This window comes from Dendronephthya gigantea, unplaced genomic scaffold, assembly GCF_004324835.1.
Source record: "Dendronephthya gigantea isolate DGI-Jeju-01 unplaced genomic scaffold, DenGig_1.0 000013F, whole genome shotgun sequence".
Taxonomy (NCBI): domain Eukaryota; kingdom Metazoa; phylum Cnidaria; class Anthozoa; order Malacalcyonacea; family Nephtheidae; genus Dendronephthya; species Dendronephthya gigantea.
In genome coordinates, this window is record NW_021163023.1 from 2122929 (window position 1) to 2144240 (window position 21312).

At 39.1% G+C, this 21312-nt stretch overlaps 2 protein-coding genes across 2 annotated transcripts in view; one reads left to right on the plus strand and one right to left on the minus strand.

Moving 5' to 3' along the window:
- LOC114519435 (transcription factor SOX-2-like) overlaps positions 1–21312 on the plus strand; it is a 56742-nt gene that overhangs the window by 11751 nt on the left and 23679 nt on the right. Inside the window, exons 3-4 of the mRNA XM_028539560.1 lie at positions 1442–1498; positions 20156–20245. The gene's annotated coding sequence lies outside the window, so the exon portion shown is untranslated. The remainder of the gene's footprint in view (positions 1–1441; positions 1499–20155; positions 20246–21312) is intronic.
- LOC114519668 (transcription factor SOX-9-like) lies at positions 5155–7387 on the minus strand. Its single transcript, XM_028539843.1, has 2 exons — positions 6996–7387; positions 5155–6444 (listed from the first exon to the last, which is right to left on the minus strand). The coding sequence occupies exons 1-2, from the start codon at positions 7197–7199 to the stop codon at positions 5491–5493; spliced, it is 1158 nt and encodes a 385-aa protein (XP_028395644.1). The 5' UTR covers positions 7200–7387; the 3' UTR covers positions 5155–5490.

Sequence of the window (21312 nt, forward strand, 5' to 3'; positions counted from 1 at the left end):
TGCCTGCGGGGAGGTAGCATTACAGCATTACTACTATAAACCTAAATTTGTTCCTTGAAGAATGGTTGTAAGAGATGGTGAATTTTCAAGTAGTAGATTTGGCCGAATACACGGGTCCACCATTACTTAACACTCTGATTATTACTACCCATTATGCAATAAAAATTCAAAATTGGGTCTTTCCAAACTTTCGCGAAGATTTCTCGTGGAAAAGCTTTGCCTGGCGTGGAGCGGCTTTGTGCAAACGGCTACCCTCGGTAGTTTCCCACAAGTGGTACACGATTTCAACCAATGATCGGCGCCGTTTGAGAAAATCTCGAAAAACGTGCGATGTGCGTCATTCCGAGGAATCCCCATTTGGCTGCGACCCAATTTAATTGCGTGCGCGCAGCGCTTGTGAATTCTTTACAGCCGCCTCTGCTGCTGTTGACGCATTTCCAGCCATGCTTGAGCCTGATCTGTATGTAACCTATTCCGAACGTCGAAATGCGACCGTGCGCGCACAAGAGCTGTTGACTCACATAACGGTCTAAAGTCTGTGGCTAGTAGTTCAACCTAAAACCGAGCTTTTCGCGTACAAAAAACGCAAAGTAAATTCACAAAAGCCATCTTCACGCGAGTGAGATTCACTTAGGGTAGCCACCTTGCCCCTCGCAAGTCTCTAAGTTCAGTTATCAGCGAACTTTAGATTGAGTAAGGTAACTTCAACAATGACGGCAAAGAGTAAGACAAACAACTTTATCTGATAGATTTCAAGCAAGCTTTTGGTCCCTTATAAGTCTTGATTTTACTACAGTTTTTTATGGTGAAAGTCCCAAGTTCGCCAGTTTTATTGATGTGCAAAGGACTTCCGTGACTGCGCGCGCCCTGTACAGTACAAACAACTAAACTACTTTCAAATTTCACAGCAGACAAGTGTCTCTGTTTAGACAGAGGGATTAAATTGCCCACACTATCACCTTTTATACGACGAAGCGACTGCGATAGAAAATCCAGGGTTTTTTTCATCATCTACATGACTACATTGTTCTTTTGTTTCACGGCCCGTTCTGGAACCATTCGAGACAAATTATCCAAAACAAAGCATCCTCATTCGGCCCGCAAACAAAAGCTCGTTTAAAAGAGCGGCATTATTTACATATTGGCATCGTTTTGATTAGCAAGGGAGAGCCAGCATATGAGCCTTTGAGCGCTGTTGGTTGTTTTTTAAAATCATAATACCGACTCCCCCTACTATGGTCCTCGTCAAAACAAACAACTTATTAATTGGATTTCGACGCTAAAATCTGTTCGTGTTGCCAAAACACTCAGTCAGGAACGTGAGAAAGTAGCCTAATATAAACTCTAGGGGTTTGGTCATCCCAGGGTATGCCATCTTCTCCGTGCATTCCCTTGTTAAATAACCATATTTTTACACTTATTTTCTCCCTATTTTTGACAGGTTTTAGGCTACGATAATCTGCAATCTCTTTATTGCCACGATTATGGCTCCACTAAGGTTTGTACCCATCCGTTTCGTATAGAAAACTTCTGTTAATCTTGCAAGCTGTCGATCTTGCTCGCCTTCGTTTAAACATCAGACCTTCTGCAAAAAAAGTTGACAAATTTGAGCATCCCTTTAGTGAGGGGTTATTCTAAAAGGTTGTTTTTGAGTGAATACCCAGACGAAAATACATTTTTCTTACTTACCTCATCATCCTTGAGATTCTAAAGCCCGCTGCGAACGAGAGCTATTAGCTGAGCTAACAACCTCGCGAGCTAACGAACTCAGCCCGAAAACCATCCGCACACGTCAGAAACATCCCTTTAGAGGTGAACTCCTCACGAAAAACTATCCGCACACGAGAGTAACTTGCTGAGCTAACAGCCAAGCGTGGTCTTTAGTTCAGCTAATAGCTCACGTTGCGGCGAGCTTAACCCTAACCCTTACCTAATTTAGCTAGAGCATTGTAGAACACTTTAAAAAAATGACTTTGAAATTATACTTATCTGACTGCATGTCTTAGCTTATCGTAAATGTGTAGGCAGCCACTTCATATCGCTTTACTGGCTCTCTTTACAACAATGGTTTAAGATTATCGTAGACTTCTCCTTCCTCGTCCCTGTATTCAGAATTGCCTTCGTGCATGCGTGACTTCCCCATAGGAAAATCGCCTTCCTCTTGCCGCTAAAGTTTAACTGTTTACCTGCACTGCGTTTGCCAAACTGACCGAGATCCCAAGGTGTGCCTAAGCGGGTTTGTTATAAGACTTTGGGTGTAGCGCTGTATTATTAAAACGACTTATGACGGGGTAAGGGCAATCGGAACTTGCATACTAAATATGGTCCGATAGATTAGATTTACAGTTTAAAAAAATCCTGATGCATGGGATGCGCTATGCACCGTGCTTTTTTGCACGTTCCCCAGAAGAAAATATTCCTGTAATCGGCTCGTCTCGCAACTGCCTGACTTCGATAAGTTCTAAAGTTTTAATGGTATACTTTGATACACGTCCAATGGTTTTAACTGATGGTCGACTTATTCAACTTCGTTTCAATATTTACTGCAAAACTATCGAATGTCGTTACCGTAAACATATTCTCATGAAACATTCCGATTATTAACTATTAGCGTCAAATGTGGTATAACAACTGCCTAAAATAGGCAAAACACTTCCGATTATTAATCGCAGGAGGATTGTAAGACGGAAACTTCGTGCAACTAAAAAATTCAGCTCAATGCAAGTCAAGAATGAGCGCTGTAAAAAAGTACAAATTTGCAATATTTTGCAATGAAACACAGCCGAAATTCGATACAATAATGCGATTATTTTAAAACCTAAAAGTCCGTTGAGTGAAATTTATGAAGAATTATCCATGACCTCAAAAAATTAAGCTCCAATCTATTATTTTTTTATTTATTAAAGTATTCAATGTACCGCCTCAAAAATTGACACGCACTCTAATTTGTATATCTTTACTGATATCACTATCTTTCTTCTGTACACAAAGTATTCTGTTGGAGTATCCTATATTGAACTTCGCACAAGCCAACGCACCACATAAAAAGATCTATAGTTCCCTCTTATTACGACCATCCATTTATAAACACATTGTAGTCGAGTAAATCTAATTTATATGTGATTTTACTTGAGGGAAAGGCAGATATAAGCTTTCTTTCATTTTTATTTTAAAATAAGCTAACTCGTAAACTATTAATTCAACAAAAGACGTATTTATTTTTATTGTGTCTAAAGATAGTTCCGCATCACTGCAACGCATGTCCGCTTTTGAAAAGTAGTTTTTCTAATTATATCATATCGTCTCGGACATGCAGGTATGAAAATTACTTCGCACGCATCATAAGGAATGACCTCACAATATACCGTATTTCCACCGTAGTAATATCACGGTCGATGCGTATCGCTTGCTCAATACACCATAGGAAATTAAACAGTTCGAAACTAGGTTATCCTTGTGTGATAAAAAATTATATGCAGTTCAAATTTCCACTGCACCCCCCGCCTTATATGAGAAGTTTCAAGTTACGTCAGAGCAATATGTCTGCCAAGTGGAAGGGAGGCTATGATTTGTGCCAAAATCATTCAACCGATTTAGATTACGCTAAAATTCGGGCGTGCCTTCTGGAAAGTTTTCAAGGCGTCCGACGGGGCGACGTTTGCTGAAGCTCCTCTTGGCCAGCACTCAAGTTGCCTGCGATAATTGTTCAATGGCATTTGAACAGCGGTTGAGATTGAGCGAGGCCTACGAGTTGTCGCTGAAAAAGGCCCGTCAAAACAAAAACAGCGTGTTGTAAAACAATGCAAATTTTTATTGCCTGACAATCAAAATTTTTCTTTCAGACCAACACAAGTGAACCGCACAAACATCATAATTAGCGTTGTAATGGGGTGAGAGGTCATTCCCTGTAGACAAGGACTTGTGGAATGAGAAGACTGTCAACGTTTTTATCAATTTCAAAATTTTCCATCGACTATTTATAGCTATATATAGGGAGAAATCGTTTCAGAGTTAGAGCTATAGCGCACACACAAATTCGCGAGTTCACGATGAGATTTTGGTACTTTATGTAACCGTAATTGAATTGGTTAATATCATCAATGCTATCTTCACACGCACAGACGCCGCCTTATGTGTTTAATAATTCTGCGTATGTTACTGTTAATGAGTGCGCGATAGGATAGCGAAACATTAACACAGTCGCCTTTGAGTTCCTCTATAGTGGCCCCATCTCATTCTCGAGGGTAGACTTCATATCATCCACACGGATGGTTCTAGAAAATCAAGCTTGCGCTCAGCCGGGCTGACTGAACGCATTAAAAGTTAATTACATTCAAACACCGAGCGTGAAAAATCGCTGCAGGCTAAATAAAGGATATTTTATTTCATTACAAATTCATGCTTTTTTCTGTCAATCGAACTCGTGATATATGAGGCAAATATTGGCATATCAAGCATAGAAAACTCTAAAAGTGGATCTAGATTCTCTTCTTTGGCAGCAGATAGAAGCAGCATCCTTTTGCAGGAATTATGTCTAAGCGAAGTTCATTGTAAATGTATAGACATCTTTATGGCAGGCATTTCCTTAGACGCGATAGAGTTCCAGTTGTGCTTCTAATCTTTTCTCCTCGCGATAAACCTGTTTGCAATCAGTGTGCAAGATCTTAGACAAGGAGTCGTTCCCATGACTTATTCCACCGATTCCTGATACATTCTGACTTATTTTCTTATCTCTCGCCAATAAAAACCGTTTGCGCACAGATTTCATCTGTGAATGGCGTGCGCAAATTCGCCATAAATGGCTTGTTTTAAATACTTCTTAACGCTTTCATGAGGCTTGTGCATAAAATTCATTAAATCGCGGATATGATAACCCGAAGACGCGATTACAGATCGCAACGTAGAGATCATGGCATTCAGATAGAACATATTTAAAAGTGACCGCGTCGAATGTAGTTTTTTTTACAATTCTTATCTTGCTAGTTGATCAGAATGAGCTATCACTGTCAATTAAGAATGTTTTCGAAACGCTGAACCTGTTTTGTTAACATAAAACATCGCAGACAAACAGTAGATACTTAAGTAAGTGGAACTGTTTTTGGGGTTATTTCGAAGCTCCCCATCGAGAGACTGCGGTAAAACAAACAACGAAAACGTGTAAAAAATGTATAATTTTATAGCACACAAATACAGGAGCGAGGAGCAGCCACCTAAAAACAAACATATCTATCGCTATATTTACATAACCTTAATTCTTAAAATTCTAAATTTCATACGTGAAATCGAGACCTGTTTGCTACTTCAAGTCCTCGGAAATGTCTATGGGTTGTCTTAAATATATCAAATTGTTAAACATTTGTTCGTTTGCGATTGCATGCGTGTCCTAGGCCGTCGACATTCGTCGTTTATGCTAACTATGCTTTGCGCGGCGGTCTCTAGGGTGTCTTTCTGCGATGCGCAACTGGACCGGCTGGCTATGTGCCATCTTTTTTACAGCGATGTGTAACTGGACCATTGCGATATTTTTGAGGTCACTTTTATTTTAGGAGCGGTTGGGTACTTCATAATTAGTTCATGGTCGGCCGTGTTCAACGGGCTAGGTTGGGGGGTACACGTATAGAGTAGCTGGGATTGCTCCACGTCGCTGCTTAGGTTAAGCGTCGACGCTGCTATAAACGGCAGCATGCTTTGACTGGTCGTAGTTGTCGTTGAAAACTGCGGTGGCGGTGTCTCGGGAGGACTACAGGATCCAAGATGATAGACACTGCTTGATGCGCTTTGCTTGCCGCTAGAACTAACGTTATTGCTTGACGTGGTCGGTGTGGGCGATAGCGCATTATGAAACACGCTTCCCGTTGTACTGGCCAAGTACAGCTGTTCAAAGTCAGTTCCCTCGATATCAGAGTAAGAGATCAAATCACCTGTAAGATCGCCTACGTCGTCAAAGTCCAGCGCATCGCCTGGTTCTTTCTTCACGCCGGAGTCGCAAACCATTGTCGGGCTGAACGCGATCGCCAAGTCGGGCTGTCGCGTCGGGTCGCTTGTGTCGATTTCATCCAAATTCACTTGTCTCTCAGGTGTGCTTGCCCGAGACGAACTCGTTGAAAACTCAGAATCCGTATTACTCGCACGTCTGTCGATGTTGTTCGCTTCCTCGTCCTCATCTTCCTCGCCGTTGTCAGATTTTAAAACACGTAAGATATCTTTGGCGGTGATTGTGCAATCTGTGTGTTCTGGGCTAGCTTCTCCTTTTTGCCGTTTTCGGCGCGGTTGATATTTGTAATCGGGATGATCGCGTTTGTGTTTCAAGCGCAACCTCTCGGCTTCCTGTATAAAAGGCTTCTTCTCCCGTTCATCCAGTAGCTTCCAAAGTTTCCCGAGAGTCTTGCTCAATTCCGCGTTGTGCAAGTTCGGAAACTGATCAGCGAGTTTCCTTCTTGCTGCCTGAATAAAAGAGAAGAAATTTACACCCAATTCCGCTAAACTTCGGCCCTAGTTAACCCTAGGTTATGTTAAAGCACCACACTAACTTTGGAATTCCAATTAAGCTATTTTAGCGTGTTCATATTTACTCTAGTTATATGCCCTTTGCTGTGCTTTATGAACTCTAGACAATTTTACGAATGAGTGTTTTAACATATGGTCTAAGTCCAGAGATTTGACGTCCGTTTATCATACACTAACTTTTATCCAATAAACTGTTATTGTGTTTTAATGTTTTATTTGACTAATACGTAGATATTGGCGAAGCGGATTTTAAAAACTCTTAGACGTTTGTTTAAAGTTGCTATTTAGAACTCTCGTGGTACACAAATACATTTCAGAAAACATCGCAAGCGCTTGGTGAACGAATTAATTTAGCGTGCTGTCATACACTTGGTTTGGCATAAAATATACAATAACATTGAACTGCTATTTGAAGCGAAAAAGTGTCGCGCTGATTATGAAAAATAGCTGCACAGACGTTTCTGCACAACGCAAATTATGATTATTACCTGTGCGTAGACCATGAACGCGTTCATAGGTCGTTTCACATGCGGTTTGGTCTTGTGGCTACCATTAACTCTGAGTGGTAGCGGCAACAGACTCCAGTCGCAGCCTTCTAAAACGTTGTTCACGGCTTTTGATATAGCGGTGTTCATACCAGGCTCGCCTTCGACCGCTCCAAAGTTTCCATTAGCAAAAGCCTTTGGGTCCATAGTGATTCGTCGTCCGATGATAGTGTACTGTCAAGCTCGCTCGTCCAAAACACAATGTCCTACAGCTAATATGACAGTATATATATATGAGAGTGTGTGTGCAGCGCATGTACAAGACCTAAAATTACATACCAGATATATAATTGGATATGTGATGAGATTATCGCTTCCTTCCGCACAAGGGGTTCATAAGGAAACAATCTGAACGCATTTTCGATCCTGATTGGCCAACTTGATAGCATCGGCGTCGCATCGACCAATCACAGCTCGCGTCCTCATGATGTGACACCTTAATATAGGCGTGTGACATTCGCGGTATTCTATAGGCTAAAATATGCCCTTGCGTCCGCTACAGATATATATTATATAAACACGTTGAACCAACCCAATCCGATTGCTGCTAGAAATAGTTGCAATTAACGAGTTCTAGAATTCTAATGTCAGCCCCCTATTGGTTTTTGTGACAACGGCCCGGCCACAGCACATTACCCGAACCTAAATCAAAGATCGAATTTTCGTGACTCTGTATTTAAAAGCAGGGGAACCCTGGATTGGTGTCCCCTTGCATTTTGCGGAAAGTACCTGGCTTTCTTCAATTAACGCATCTTAAAACGTCATTATCGTCGTTGACAGTTTTCCAAACGTCAAAATCCCTGTCATGCACGCGCAATTTCTGCAACGCGCAAATTATACTTGTTCGTGCGCAACGCCAGTTGCACGGTACGCGCTGAACTGTGCGTAGAATTTGCGCAAATTTCAAATTTGACGCAGAAGCGTTGATTGCGGTTGGGTTTGTTTCATGTCTATTGACGTCGTGTTGACAGACCAACGCGCGTAATCTGATCTAGCGTTGTTTAATGCGTTGTCAGCGATATTTTCATACCATCTCGTTCCTTGCGTGTCGAGGCGTGGTTCCTCTGCGTGCGCGCTGCATCCTGTGTGTACTGCGCGAATGTATCACCACATCACGACTTGGCGAAGAACTCTACCTAAATTCTCATGTTTTGGCGCGGTGCTCGTACTTGTATGTCACGCGCGCCTTCCCTCCTCCCCCTCACCACCCCCCCACCCCCCCCTGAGGAAAACCACATGACAGTCTAAGAGGCAGTTATAAATTTTGACACTAGCAGCCTCGGTATTTGCACGGACTTATAATATTTACGGTTGTTTACAGCTTTACTCAAACAAAGGTTTCTCTCCCAAAGCCTTGCAAAGAATCCCCTTTCAAAGTGAACATGTACACTAGTTACCACCCATCGTTGTTTTGGGTTTTGCGGTTTGTTTATCCCCGTTTGCGCACCTTTTTTGCGGTCAATTCATCGACATTCTCGCACATTTTTGCGGTGACTCGGACCGTATTCAATTTCCCCAAAGACGGACTGGATGCAAATGCTAACGCAAGGTTATGCTTAAATGTGACCTTAATTGATTTTTTTAATTTTAAAAAAATTCTGCTCGCTGGCGCGTCATGATGTTAGGCCAGAACTTGCGTGCATTACGCGTGGATCGCCTGCAGGGACGTTGTCCAACGAGTGAGAGTGGAAAGCGCAGGTTTCTTAGCTCAACATAGGCCTGCAAATTCTGCGCATTTCTGCGGCAAAGTGCATCAGACGCAAGGTGAAGTCGGGTTATTGAAATCGTAGCCCGGGAAAATAATTCGTGATTGCAGCTCTACCTACCTGTTCATGTCGATGCTTAAGCATATAGCATTTTGACTAATTTGTGTATCAGCTTCTGAATTTGCATTTAAAATGAGTGCGCACGATTTGATTCGATGGGCTTTGAAACCTGCTGTATCAATAATCCTTGGAGTGATTTGAAAATCGTGTTTATGGCATGTGCGAGATGCTGTGCTTGTGAGTACAAACAAAATGATGTTTTTATACAAAAACACGCGATTCGCAATCGCTTATCAGATAGAACCACTCAATTCCTGTGCTCGAAAAACATTGATTGAAATCCGATTTGCAGGCCTTTGCCGTCGGCATTGTCATGTCAGCAGATTTTAGCAACTGGTTGCGGGGATTGTCAATTTATGCACGCTCTAGTTGACCACAATCGAGAAAGAATGCATCGGTTTGAATGATATTATGTTTCAACATATTTGCCATAGTATGCAAGCGTTTCATAAGAGATCTTAATAAGGCAAATACTGTACCGATGAGCTCTACTTAAGCTATATTTACCTCAATACCTGAATTGCACCAGCATTAATTGAAGGACTCCCGTAGGCAACGTGCGGTAAACGTGCGCTACAAATATACCACATAATTTACATATGATTCCTTGTTACAAGACGACCTCAACCTACCTACCTGTTAAATTCTCCTGCGAAAAATAAAAAGATATGCAATGTGACCGGGTGAAAATTTTAATTAGACGAGCTGTCAGGGCATTGCGTGACTATAGAGTCCAATTATTTTTAACCAGAAGCGGTTTTTTAAACGCTGAGTACCTTGATTTCCTTTTGTATATTATTTCACTGGGTATGAAATGGTGTATATAGTGCTTTAAAAAAGATTTCGAGCGATTTGGTTTTTTTTTGCTCGACAGTTTTGTATTTCGTGCACATCAGTGCTGCCCAGGAAGTGTTTGATTATACGATAGATAAATAGACGCAAATTTAAATATCATTAATGAGGTACGAAATTTACTTATCAATGCGTATTTTAATTAATATGTTTTCAAACATACATGTCAGAACACGATCACGCTAGATTCGCGCTAATGCGGAGAATCGGAACTGCTTTTTAACAAGACCCAAGATTTTAGGTCTAGCGAACATAATCCCAGATCTCTTTTAATGGTAAAGCATTGTAAACTCGCGCTTACACTTGCAATTTTTGCTGCGATTTTCTTCTTTTGGTAGATGTGAACGAGTGAATTAGTTACTGATGTTCAAATAAGAGCTGTTATACATCAGAGCATTCCTAACTAATTACTCGTTCACATCTATCAAAAGAAGTTAATCGCAGCAAAATGTGCAAGTTTAAATGTGCCTGATATTAAATTCAATAGAGTGCAGATTGTCCGAAAATACCTGAAGATATTTCACCATGCAAACTCGATTATTCAAATAAAGAAAAGGCGAATCAATTTCTAGTGCATTTTCTTCAATTTTCGTGGTCTCATTCAAGCACCTCGCTGATTGTGTGAATTGTTTTTAAAAGTATATATAGTACAGTTGAAAGAATTTTGTCTGGGCTCTGATTACTGGAGTGATAAGCTACGATGTATTGAAATTGCCACAGCAAATAGTTTACGATGTACCATATGACTGTAGGGGGGTTGTGATTCTTATCCTGCTGATTTTATTACTCTAATTTTGTCTATCTGCAATTGGCCACCGTCATTGCAAAGCCCTCTCTTCTGTTTAGATAGCCACGGATAGCGCCGTGATCTTGTTAGCGTACAGTTAATATTATGATCACGAAGAGTGCTGCTTCCGCACTGGTTGCTTTGCCAACACTGTAGTTGCGTACCACACACAATGTCAGCATTGCGATACAGTAATTCTGATCAAAACAACCATGTCTAGATACAAAACCTGCTCCGTTCCGATCTTAAATGTTCTCTAAAGATCAAAACAACCATATGTCTATGTATACAACCATTTTCCGATCTTAATCGTTCTCTGAAGATTAAAACATTTAATAATTAAACCTACGCTTGTCGTGATCTTGTCTGCTTATGGTTACCTTCTTTCCTATTTCCTGAAAAAATATTCCTTCATTCTAATAACTCGGTGAAAATATACGGAAGGAAATAAACCCATGATACTCTGATTATAAAATTGTTGCGGGTAGTAAGAACTCAGAAGAACTCCCTCTGCCGGAATCTTAATAAAAATTCATGCACGTCAGTAATCCATTTAGGATTAATCACAATTACGGATCATGAAATTTTTCAAAATAAAATGTTTGTAATGGTTTTAATGTAACGTCCGATTTTAAGGACGGTAATTTTTTAGTTCAGCTGCTTGCATTATCTGCAGTCGTTTTCATCCAAATGTATGAAGGATGCCCACAGCATTTGACTGAGATGAGCACTCTATAGTTCTTTTACTCTAGTTCGGGTACGATTTTGCCAGAAAAGACCCTTCAGCTTCGAAGCAATTATCTTCGCATACAGGGTTATTAAAATGATTTTGTTCGTCGTGAATTTTGGCGTTTATAATAGCAAGCATATGCCGTGTATATGTAAAAGGCGTTTGCGGTGGATATACGAAGACGGTGTTGACAATTGCAATCTGTCAGTGCGTTGAAAAACATGCCAGATCTTTAATTAACGGTAGTACACAGCGAAGTCTAGATCTTTTGACTTCGATACAATACGGCATAAGTCATTATAGTACAGCAAAGGTCGTCGATTATCGAGCACGTCGTTTATATTTTTAAAATGTGCAGCATTTGGTATCAATTAAAATATTTGTCTGTCGTGTATGACTGTAGCGTTTTAATAACAGGCGCATTTTTTTTCTCTAGACGCGTCTCATTTGCGCGCAGCTTGTGCGCATGTTATGTTAATGACTTGCAGTGGTTTATTTATTGGAACGTTCCTGCATGAATGCAACTGACGCTGATCTGATCTTAAAAGTTATGAAAATATTTGCGCAAATTGGTGCGTTAAAATGAAAATAAATAAACATTAGGTCAAGATGATTATCCACAAGGCATGTACCATGTTGCCTTTTAAGTAAATGTGATTGAGTATAATCTCATAAAATGGCGCCCATCTATAGCTTATTTTTATAGACAAGTTCGCTGCATAGACTATTATGTCCCATACACAAAGTTATCGCACCTCTTAAAAGATTTGCAAACATAGTTTATGAGTTGTGACCCGTCTGCCTTTCTCTCTCAATCATCTCAAGTGACGATTGACGTGTAGTGGGAATAGAATTATTTACGTAAGCTCATCTCGTGCTGTACGAATTAAATTTGAGATGTTTCAAACTAAAAACGATATTTCTTCCCGACCTCCACCCGACTTCCACCTCGTCCAGACTCCAGAGCAGTGCGCCGTTGGTAAAACAATAAATATTTTCAGTTATACAACCAGTGTGTGAATGTTTGTTGCGTCAGAACATTTCTTTCACCTTTGATGGTTTTATAAATGCTTTGTTTTCATTTTGCTCTAGCGATCACGCAACCTACGGGATGAAGACTATGTAGAGACTAGAAAGACAGTTTAACTTATGCCTAAATATAGATCTTTTTCACATTCGATAAACAGTGGGAGACAAGCTCTAGACTGCTAGAACCATGTACGACATTACTACCTTTCAACGATCGTGTATCGTGCATATGTAAACAATTTTGCGGTTGTAACTAGAGCTGTCGTGGTTGTACGTAAAAAAAAGATTTTATGAAATTTCTCGTATAAAAAATTCATTCAGAGATAGGAAGGTTCTCTGAAAAAGCATTTATCATGCGAGCTCTTACCTTTACAACTCGTTAGTCTTATTCGACAGGTACTAGATTAATGGCAATTTAAACTATAGGAGAGCTACTTTTATCAGGGTTACAATACACTACAAGTTAAATATGCGCGTAATCAAGGTGTCACCATTCCTCAACTAAAATTGTATCATTGCTATCACAGCTTTTGGTTTATTTCATTCGAGTTGAAGTGTTTAACAGCGTTTCACGTGCACACCGAATGGCAGGTCAAACTCTACTGGGGTTCAAATTTCGGCAGACCTGCATTCTATCATCAAACGTATTCACACACAAGAGGGCTGTCTGTCAGTCTCTCTTTTCACCTATTACAGCCAAACATGCAAGTTACATTGAGTGTCTATCCATAGTGAAGTTTATTAATAATTATGGGCTGAATGGAGAAGATAAAGTCTGGCTATACGCCCTTAAATGCAACAAAAGCCAGAATTAAGAATTCGGTGGCAATAGGCCTTTTCGTAGTAGTGATTATGTCCCAAAAAAAACCTGGCCATTAAGGGTGAAATGGGAACTGACTGTATAATATCGTGATTTTAGGTGATAGATAAGATGGATATTTATTGCAATCAGGAAGGGATTTTGTCGTTTCATAGGTGACATAATGCCACGTTGTAACAAGGGCACAGTGAGAGGTCACAGCCCAGCACGAAACACGAAACAGCTTGATTCGACGTTTTGTCGCTCTCTCAAATAGCGTCTCGTATTAATAGTTCGAGAACAATGACATATGACAGAGAATATGCACTTTAATCTCAACCAGATTGTGAGCGCTTGTGACGAACTGGCCGTATTCTGTTGCATGGAAACCGTGCGTCTCGACCAGAGAGAGTGATGCAATTATTTTTAAGAGCAATAAGTAGCAATATTTTAACGCATCATTTGTTTTCGTGACGACTAATCAGACTGCGTAGCCTCTCAATGCTATTTAAGGACAGAAAGTTACCTGATTGGCTCATGAGTTCATTATTAATAATGTTATTAATTTATAGAGGCTTTAGCATTTTTTTCGCGAATTTCACACCTCCAGTATGTAAATTTTCGTGTCGCAAAAATATTGGAATGGAACTTTAGTAATAACTAATCGGAACTCTTAATTTTTTATGCAATTATTTAAAGTCTATTGGGCGTTAACTTTTGGGGTGAAAATGCTAATCAGATCGGTAGCCTCTCTAATAAACAGTCGTCTACATACATCACTGAATATGCTATGAAAGTCGTTCGTGTTTGTTTTAAAATCTCTACCGCGTAGATGAACCTCACGTGAACAAAATGCGAGCAGTGTTGAAAAGTAGTTTTACCTCCCGAGCGGAAAATTAGTTCTGAGAGTCGAGGATCTTTCCTCACCCCAAATATGGTTAAGATCTTAATCAAGCTAAGTAAGCCGATAACTATATTTCTGAAAAAAAAATCCAGCATTTTTTTCCCGAATGGTTACATAATCTGTACCATAGATTTTATGAAACATTTCAACTAGATAATATACTGCTTGGGGGCGATTCCAATTTGATATTGTTTTCTGTGGAAGTTTGTGCGTACATTGATAGATACGAAGGCTTCCCATTCGAATATGACTAGAGTTATGTGTTAATAATCAGTAATCACTAAGCTTTTTTAATCGTTTCCGACACATATTTACTTTTTCAACCAGATGTTTGCTTTCGAGGCATCTTACGAGTTGCTTCTTCAAAATTAACTTTCAATTATTTCCTTCGACGTTGCTGTAATTTTAAGTTGCCATAAACAGGCATGAACTCCAAATATATCTATACAGCCGAAAAGTATCTACAATTTACACTCGTGAACAACTTTTAGGCAAAAAATTCAAACTGATATACTTAAAATTTTGTTTTAACCGATTAGCTTGTAATGCACACCCATATAGGTACTTCCTTCTTTAGTATTTCACCTCGTCTTTTTACCCTATCGTTTTGGCATCCTTCTGAGTTCTGCCTGCGGTAAAAGTGGTCTTACAGTAAGAGTTTACATATTTTTCTCGCATGTAATGCTCTTTGCCTTAATTCTTGAAGAAACTCCGACTCCTTTCCTGCAGGTACAGGGCAGAGTGCATGCGGTAGTTGTACACTCGTAAATCGGATGTTTCATCTCTATTCCTAGCTAGCCATCCATGCATGTTTAGATTCGGAAAGAGTTTGTGTTGTTAAGGGATTCGTTTTAAGCCTTGTGATCTCAATTTCTGGCTATTTGCGTGAGCTGCAGACAAGTCTTAAACCGCACACATCGCCGAGGTTACGCAAAAGTAGGTTTTTGTATAGCGATCAGTGCATGTCTGTACCTGTTTATCACTTGGAGGGGGGTTTGACCCTGATTCTTGATGATTTCCTGAAACATAGCGCGCTTAAAGAGCACTAAAAGTGTTTAAATCGAGGATAATATAACAGATTAGCAAGCTCTGGAAGTGTTAAATATCAATGGCAACTTACCTTAGTATAAACAAAAGCGTTCATATGCCCTTTAAAAGCATATATAGGGTACGTTGGTGTTTATAGGATTCCTCCTGCAATAAACTGGATCAATATATGAGGCAATCCCTTCCCTATAAGGAACGATTTAGAGCTATCCAGTATAAATAAAGTTAGTTTAGTTTAGGTTTCCTCCTGTAGTTTCACTTGATCAATAAGAGATGATCCTTACTGGACCTCTGGGAAGAACAGTTTAGAACTGATAGAGCTATCCAGTATAAATAAAGTTAGTTTAGTTTAGGTTTCCTCCTGTAGTAACACTGGATCAGTAAAAGATGATCCTACTGGACCTCTAGGAAGAACAGTTTAGAACTGATAGAGCTATCCAGTATTAAATAAAGTTAGTTTAGTCTAGGTTTCCTCCTGTAGTAACACTGGATCAATAAGAGATGATCCTTACTGGACCTCTAGGAAGAACAGTTTAGAACTGATAGAGCTATCCAGTATAAATAAAGTTAGTTTAGTTTAGGTTTCCTTCTGTAGTAACACTGGATCAATAAGAGATGATCCTTACTGGACCTCTAGGAAGAACAGTTTAGAACTGATAGAACTATCCAGTATAAATAAAGTTAGTTTAGTTTAGGTTTCCTCCTGTAGTAACACTGGATCAATAAGAAAAGATAGAGCTATCCAATATACTTATGCATTATGGAATTCTATATCAAACGTTTACAGGATATAAGACCAAATAGAGGTATAGATTATCTCGTTCTAACGCAACTATTAAAGTGAGATAAGCCTACTAAAAATATAGCCTGTGATTATTGCTCTCCCTGGCCTTATTTGGTGCTGTAAAAAGTATAGAATTTGGTAGTAAAATATCAGGTTCCAAGAAAAACGAAAAAATCTAATCACTGATCTGGATATTATGATGTCTGGCTGAAGGCAATTTTCGTTTTGCCTCTATCAGAAAAGTTTCGTGGTTCGAGAATTGTGCAATGTTTGATTCTGATGATTTCCCTCAGGAATATGGGGTTAGTTGAGTCCATAAGTTTACCGATGGGAACTATTGCGGAACTTTTTTCAAGCTATATAATAGATCATAATTTTTTTCCAATGTCAGAGCGACTATAAGGAGATCATATGCAGATATGCGAATTATTGTCTGAATTCGTCAGTACGTCTTCCCTCTATACTTTATCTCTCTCTCGTGTCTCAAATCTCTCTCTCGTGAAATTCGCAATATTCCAGCATAAATGTCAAGATTCTTCACGATGACCAATTCTCCCTACTGAAATTCGTTTCCGCCTTGCGTCCTGTAAATATTTTTGCGCTGGAAAACAGGCCTAGCATATATATCATTCTCTGCATGAAGTACTTGAAATGTTTACAAAAATACATGCGCTGACATTCTTTCATGCATGCGGGTGATATTGTAATTCTCCATTTACCAATCTTGTGAAATCTTAATCACACCATTTATTAGTATAGACTTGTTGAAAACTGAGCTTTTGTGAAAATACCTCTGATCGTTTATCGTTTTAACCACCCAGAGTTATTTATTCTTCAATTGAAAAATTACCAGAAACATTTCCGGCAGGCAAACTATCGCTTTCCTAAATAAACTAACCACATTTTGCGATCATCGCGCTTAGCAAAAGCCCATTTTTTCAAACAGATGTGGAAGCCATTACATTTCTATATAGACATTTCCGCAAACTTTTTAAGGTTATGTCGAAGTAGACATCCTTATATAGTCGATTGATGATTACAGGCGTACATCCTTTGCAATAGGGCGTGAAATTTTTTGGCAAGCAGTTCGACTAGACTAGAGTTTCAAGAGGAGAGGGTGGAGACGGAGCGGTTTTATCATTTTAGAAAGAACTCGAATCCTATGTATACGTATCTCCACGCGTGTTTAGAGTTCCAATGTTAATCTTCACTGCTTGATCAAGTGCCGTTTCCACATAAACTAACTTTATTTATACTGGAAAGTTCTATCACTTCTAAGCTGCTCCAGTAAGGATCTATCGGTTCTAAACTGTTCTTCCTGAGGTCCAGTAAGGATCATCTCTTATTGAACCAGTGTTACTACAGGAGGAAACCTAAACTAAGCTAACTTTATTTATACTGAATAGTTCTATCAGTTCTAAACTGTTCATCCTAGAGGTCCAGTAAGGATCATCTCTAATTGATCCAGTGTTACTACAGGAGGAAACCTAAACTAAACTAACTTTATTTATAATGAATAGCTCTATCAGTTCTAAATTGTTCTTCCTAGAGGTCCAGTAAGGATCATCTCATCCTGAAGAGCCAAGCTCTACCATGTTATACACCGTTGTTATTCTTGAGCGGCTATTTTGACCACAGCGAGCGCTATATCTCTCATGCTTTTCCTTGGTGATGCCTCGACTTGATTACAGGGCGTGACTGGTAGGAAACACAAAGCGCTATTAACATTCACCGCAAAACACTTTCCTGATAGTTACTTTATCTCAAGGGGTGACTCGAGATCGCGCTTGCCAATAGCTTGATGGTGATCATTGATGAAATCACGTCGTATCACAGCACGATATCACGCCGCGCCTAATGCATCAGACTTATTTATAACGACAATAATCATTCCCTTGCATCCTTACCTTGGCTGCGTTTTATGTGTTGATAAACTCCGGATAGATGACTCTAATTTATCTCCCTCAAATCACATTCACATGCATGCAATGCGCGCACGATTTGAGAATTAGTACAAGTGTTGAGTTAAAATTGAAAAAAAATTGGACTAAATTCAGAATTGTTGCGCATATGTACAAATGCTTAATCTTCATAGAAGTCCTTTGTATATATCTAGGGTAAGACTAGTATTTAACGCTTCGATCTAATTCAATTCAAATACATTCCTATATATGTAAAACAATTCATGGCTATAGCTTCAACATCCGATTCCTGGGGCTATAAATTTAAACCTATATTTATAATTTTAAACCTAATTCCAGTTCAAATTCTCGCACCAATGGCGAGGCTAAACTTTTCGTTCAAGCGATATTTCAGGGGTGGTATAATAAGGGCTCAGTCTCGTGCAATAACAACCCACGTATCAGCAAAGAAGGAAGTTCTTTTATTCTAAGAGCAAATGACACATAAAACAACAGCGTTCGCGTGCCATATCCTTTTACGTATAATCCATGCATGCAGACGGCATTTTTGAAAGGATGAAATGTTTTTGCATATAAGTTAGCAATATCACCCCATGAAACCACTCTTATATAGTAATTTTGGTATTTTTATATCGGCTTAGTTGAAAGGGAATCTCATCCTATAGAATTGCGAATATTAAACAAAAGCAGATATAATATATATTAAGCGTGGAGCCGTATTATTATCCCGATAAGGCAATGGCGCGATACTAGACGAGCATACACAGAATACTTTAAAACACGTACATATAGTCATAGATACAAGCGAAGGAAACTCCAAGGCAATATTGTGAGAAGTTTGGGTTAATACTTATGAGTAAACATTAGTGCAATGACCACGATATAGTAGAACAGTTCAATAAAAGTGTTCTGGCTAGCCGTATTGAGTGTTGTGACCGCGGCTGGTAGCTATGATTATAAGTTTTAGGTTTCTTGCCGAAATTCACAACAGGCCCACATTTTAAAACAGCTTTTAGATCTGAAAGGACAACTTTAGACTGATAGCTATATAACTATTTAATATAATTGCCAATTTATGTAGGATTTCCTTAATACTTGCGTGGTTTTATGCTGTTGTAACGTAAAATAGTTGAAGCGATTTAATGCAGCTTCTTGGCGCATTGGTTCTGCTCATAACAACAGATATCCCGCTGATTTCAAATTACTCAAATATCTTTGTCCCGAGTTTTCCTTATCACGAAACTACTTCCTCTTTATGTTAAAACACGGCCAAACCACAATTGTGCCAAAATTTATTTCACGAAATCCAGCAGTTCAAAATATAAGTTTTTAACTACATTGCAATGGTTTAGTACAAACTTAACTAGTTTGGCTGAGATTTTCTCTGTAATAACATGCACCTACGATTATCCAAGATTTCGAGGAGTGCAGCTTTAAACTGATTTCTTTAAAGTACACAAAAATATACACAATATTTTAGCTTAAATATAAAGTTCTATACACAATGTTCTCTCCTTTATAACTAGTATAAGACTTGCCTGTTTTTGAATAGCAAAGTTTTGAGTGGCAAAGTTTTGAGTAGCAAAGTTTTGAGTGGCAAAGTTTTCCTAATATTCAAAAAGTTCCTTGAACTTCTTCCAGGTTCCTCCCACACCTGCGTGGTATAGCTGCATGCAGTGTGTTAGGTCAAATACCTTCCTGAGTCATGGAAACGCAGAATAATGCACGATCCCAATAACTCATAATATTCCCAAGGAATTTATTTCTAATTTGAGCCATGATGTTTGTGTCGTCGTCTTAGTTATGATTCCCTTTCTTGGCAAAACGTGATGAAAGACCAAACCATAACAGGATCTCTTTTTCTCGGTATGAGAGAAATCTTGGTCCCTAACTTCATTCCAGTCGCTTTAACGACGAATACGTGGGCTGTAGGTGTTGAATAGATGAAAGCTCGCTTTGTTCTCGGTTATAACATTGTCCCTACGTTGCTCTGGGTACTTCTAACCAATTTTTTGCGAAGGCGAGAGGTCGCCTGTGTGTATAGCTGTTTGTCGCAAAACATGTTTTGAATATTCTCGAACGCTAAACAGTTTCATACCAAAACTAAACAAAAATTGTACTTTGCGTGTAGTTTTTCAATCTCTTCCATTTCTTGCACATCTAGTTAGTTTTCCTTAACTTAGCCTCTAGTCTCTAGTCCTCGCATACGACTTATAGGCCGGCGAAAATCAAGGAACCCTAGTTTAATACAATACCCCTGCTATTGCATCTTCAAAAAATCATAATCCAAAGGCCTTCCATAACCCAAAAAGTAGACATTACTAATCATCATAGCAACCACCTGAAAACCTTTTCTAATTTTGTCGAATTGTCTTAAAACAAACGAAAAATGTGTAGTTAATTTTTTAAAAAATTTTTTACAGGTTTCACAACCAGTTCCAGGTGACGTAAGATAGCTATAAATTTCGTTTACGCTGTTTGAAGAAGACCTATAGATCGTATATTAGTATAAGGTAAGGAAAATATTTATAACTTTTAATTGTTGTTAACTATGTATTTAATGCAGGAAATATAGCGAGCAAAAATAGTCTTTTTATTACGTAAAATCGTGGCATGTGTTATAAAATATTTTCAACTCTTTGTGAAGAAATGGCAGCGAGTCTTTCACTTGCTGTAATCAGCTCTTCAAAGTTCAAATTGCCAACGTCTACTATGCATGGGCGTCCTTTTTCGCACGTTATTTACGTGTGCAAGAGCCTCTGATTGAGGTTTGAAAGGAAGCTAAAAAACCGATTGTCGTAATGAAAAAGCATGTTTCATGTTCTGAGGATCGCGGAATGTCATTTGTGTGCGTTCTTTATAACGATTCTGTTTAATTGTGTCCTTCCGAAAACGATCATGCCTATTTTTACGTGTAGGTATTTGAGCAAAAATTTGCCAATGACGAGAACTGCGTGTTTTTCCTCAGCTTATAGAGCAACACTGAGAATATCTCAGGGTCCTCTTCCTATATAGTGGAGAACCGTTAAAGAGGTCATCTCCTATATACATAATGATTAATTTCTTATTACCCTAAGGCATTCCCATGTCGTCTAATATACTAGATCATCGAGAGATATTAGAGAGCACTTTCATGACGGAGGGTTGAAGTAATCAAAACAATGCTCGTTTACCTGTTGTTTATGTTCATCAAAGAACAACCTTGTACGACTAAGATCAGCTAATTGCCAGTAAGATGTGTCACATCTGTATTTTTCAAGGGAATTTCGTCAGCGTACTATACACTCGCATACAAAACAGAAACAAAATTCACTAACAGCATTCAACCAATTCTTCGGAAGTATTTGCACTAATCTGCACCTTTCAGCAGAACTGACTTATAGCTAGGGGCACATACCCCAGCAGGCCAGTATATTTACATTACCTTATAGGCATATAACTGCGGCGGAATCCTCATTAAGAAAATGAAGTGAGTGCATAAAATGTAAGGGGATATTGTAAAATGTATAAGAATGTCCATAAGCGCTGAAGTATGATTGATGCAGCGATCTTAATGTTTTCTATAACCTCTGTTTTTGTT

Coding starts and splice junctions, on each gene's coding strand:
- LOC114519668 (XM_028539843.1), bottom strand. CDS start 7,199: ATGGACCCAAAGGCTTTTGCTAATGGAAACTTTGGAGCGGTCGAAGGC. Junction 6,445..6,995: donor CGTTCATGGTCTACGCACAG/GTAATAATCATA, acceptor TCTTTTATTCAG/GCAGCAAGAAGGAAACTCGC.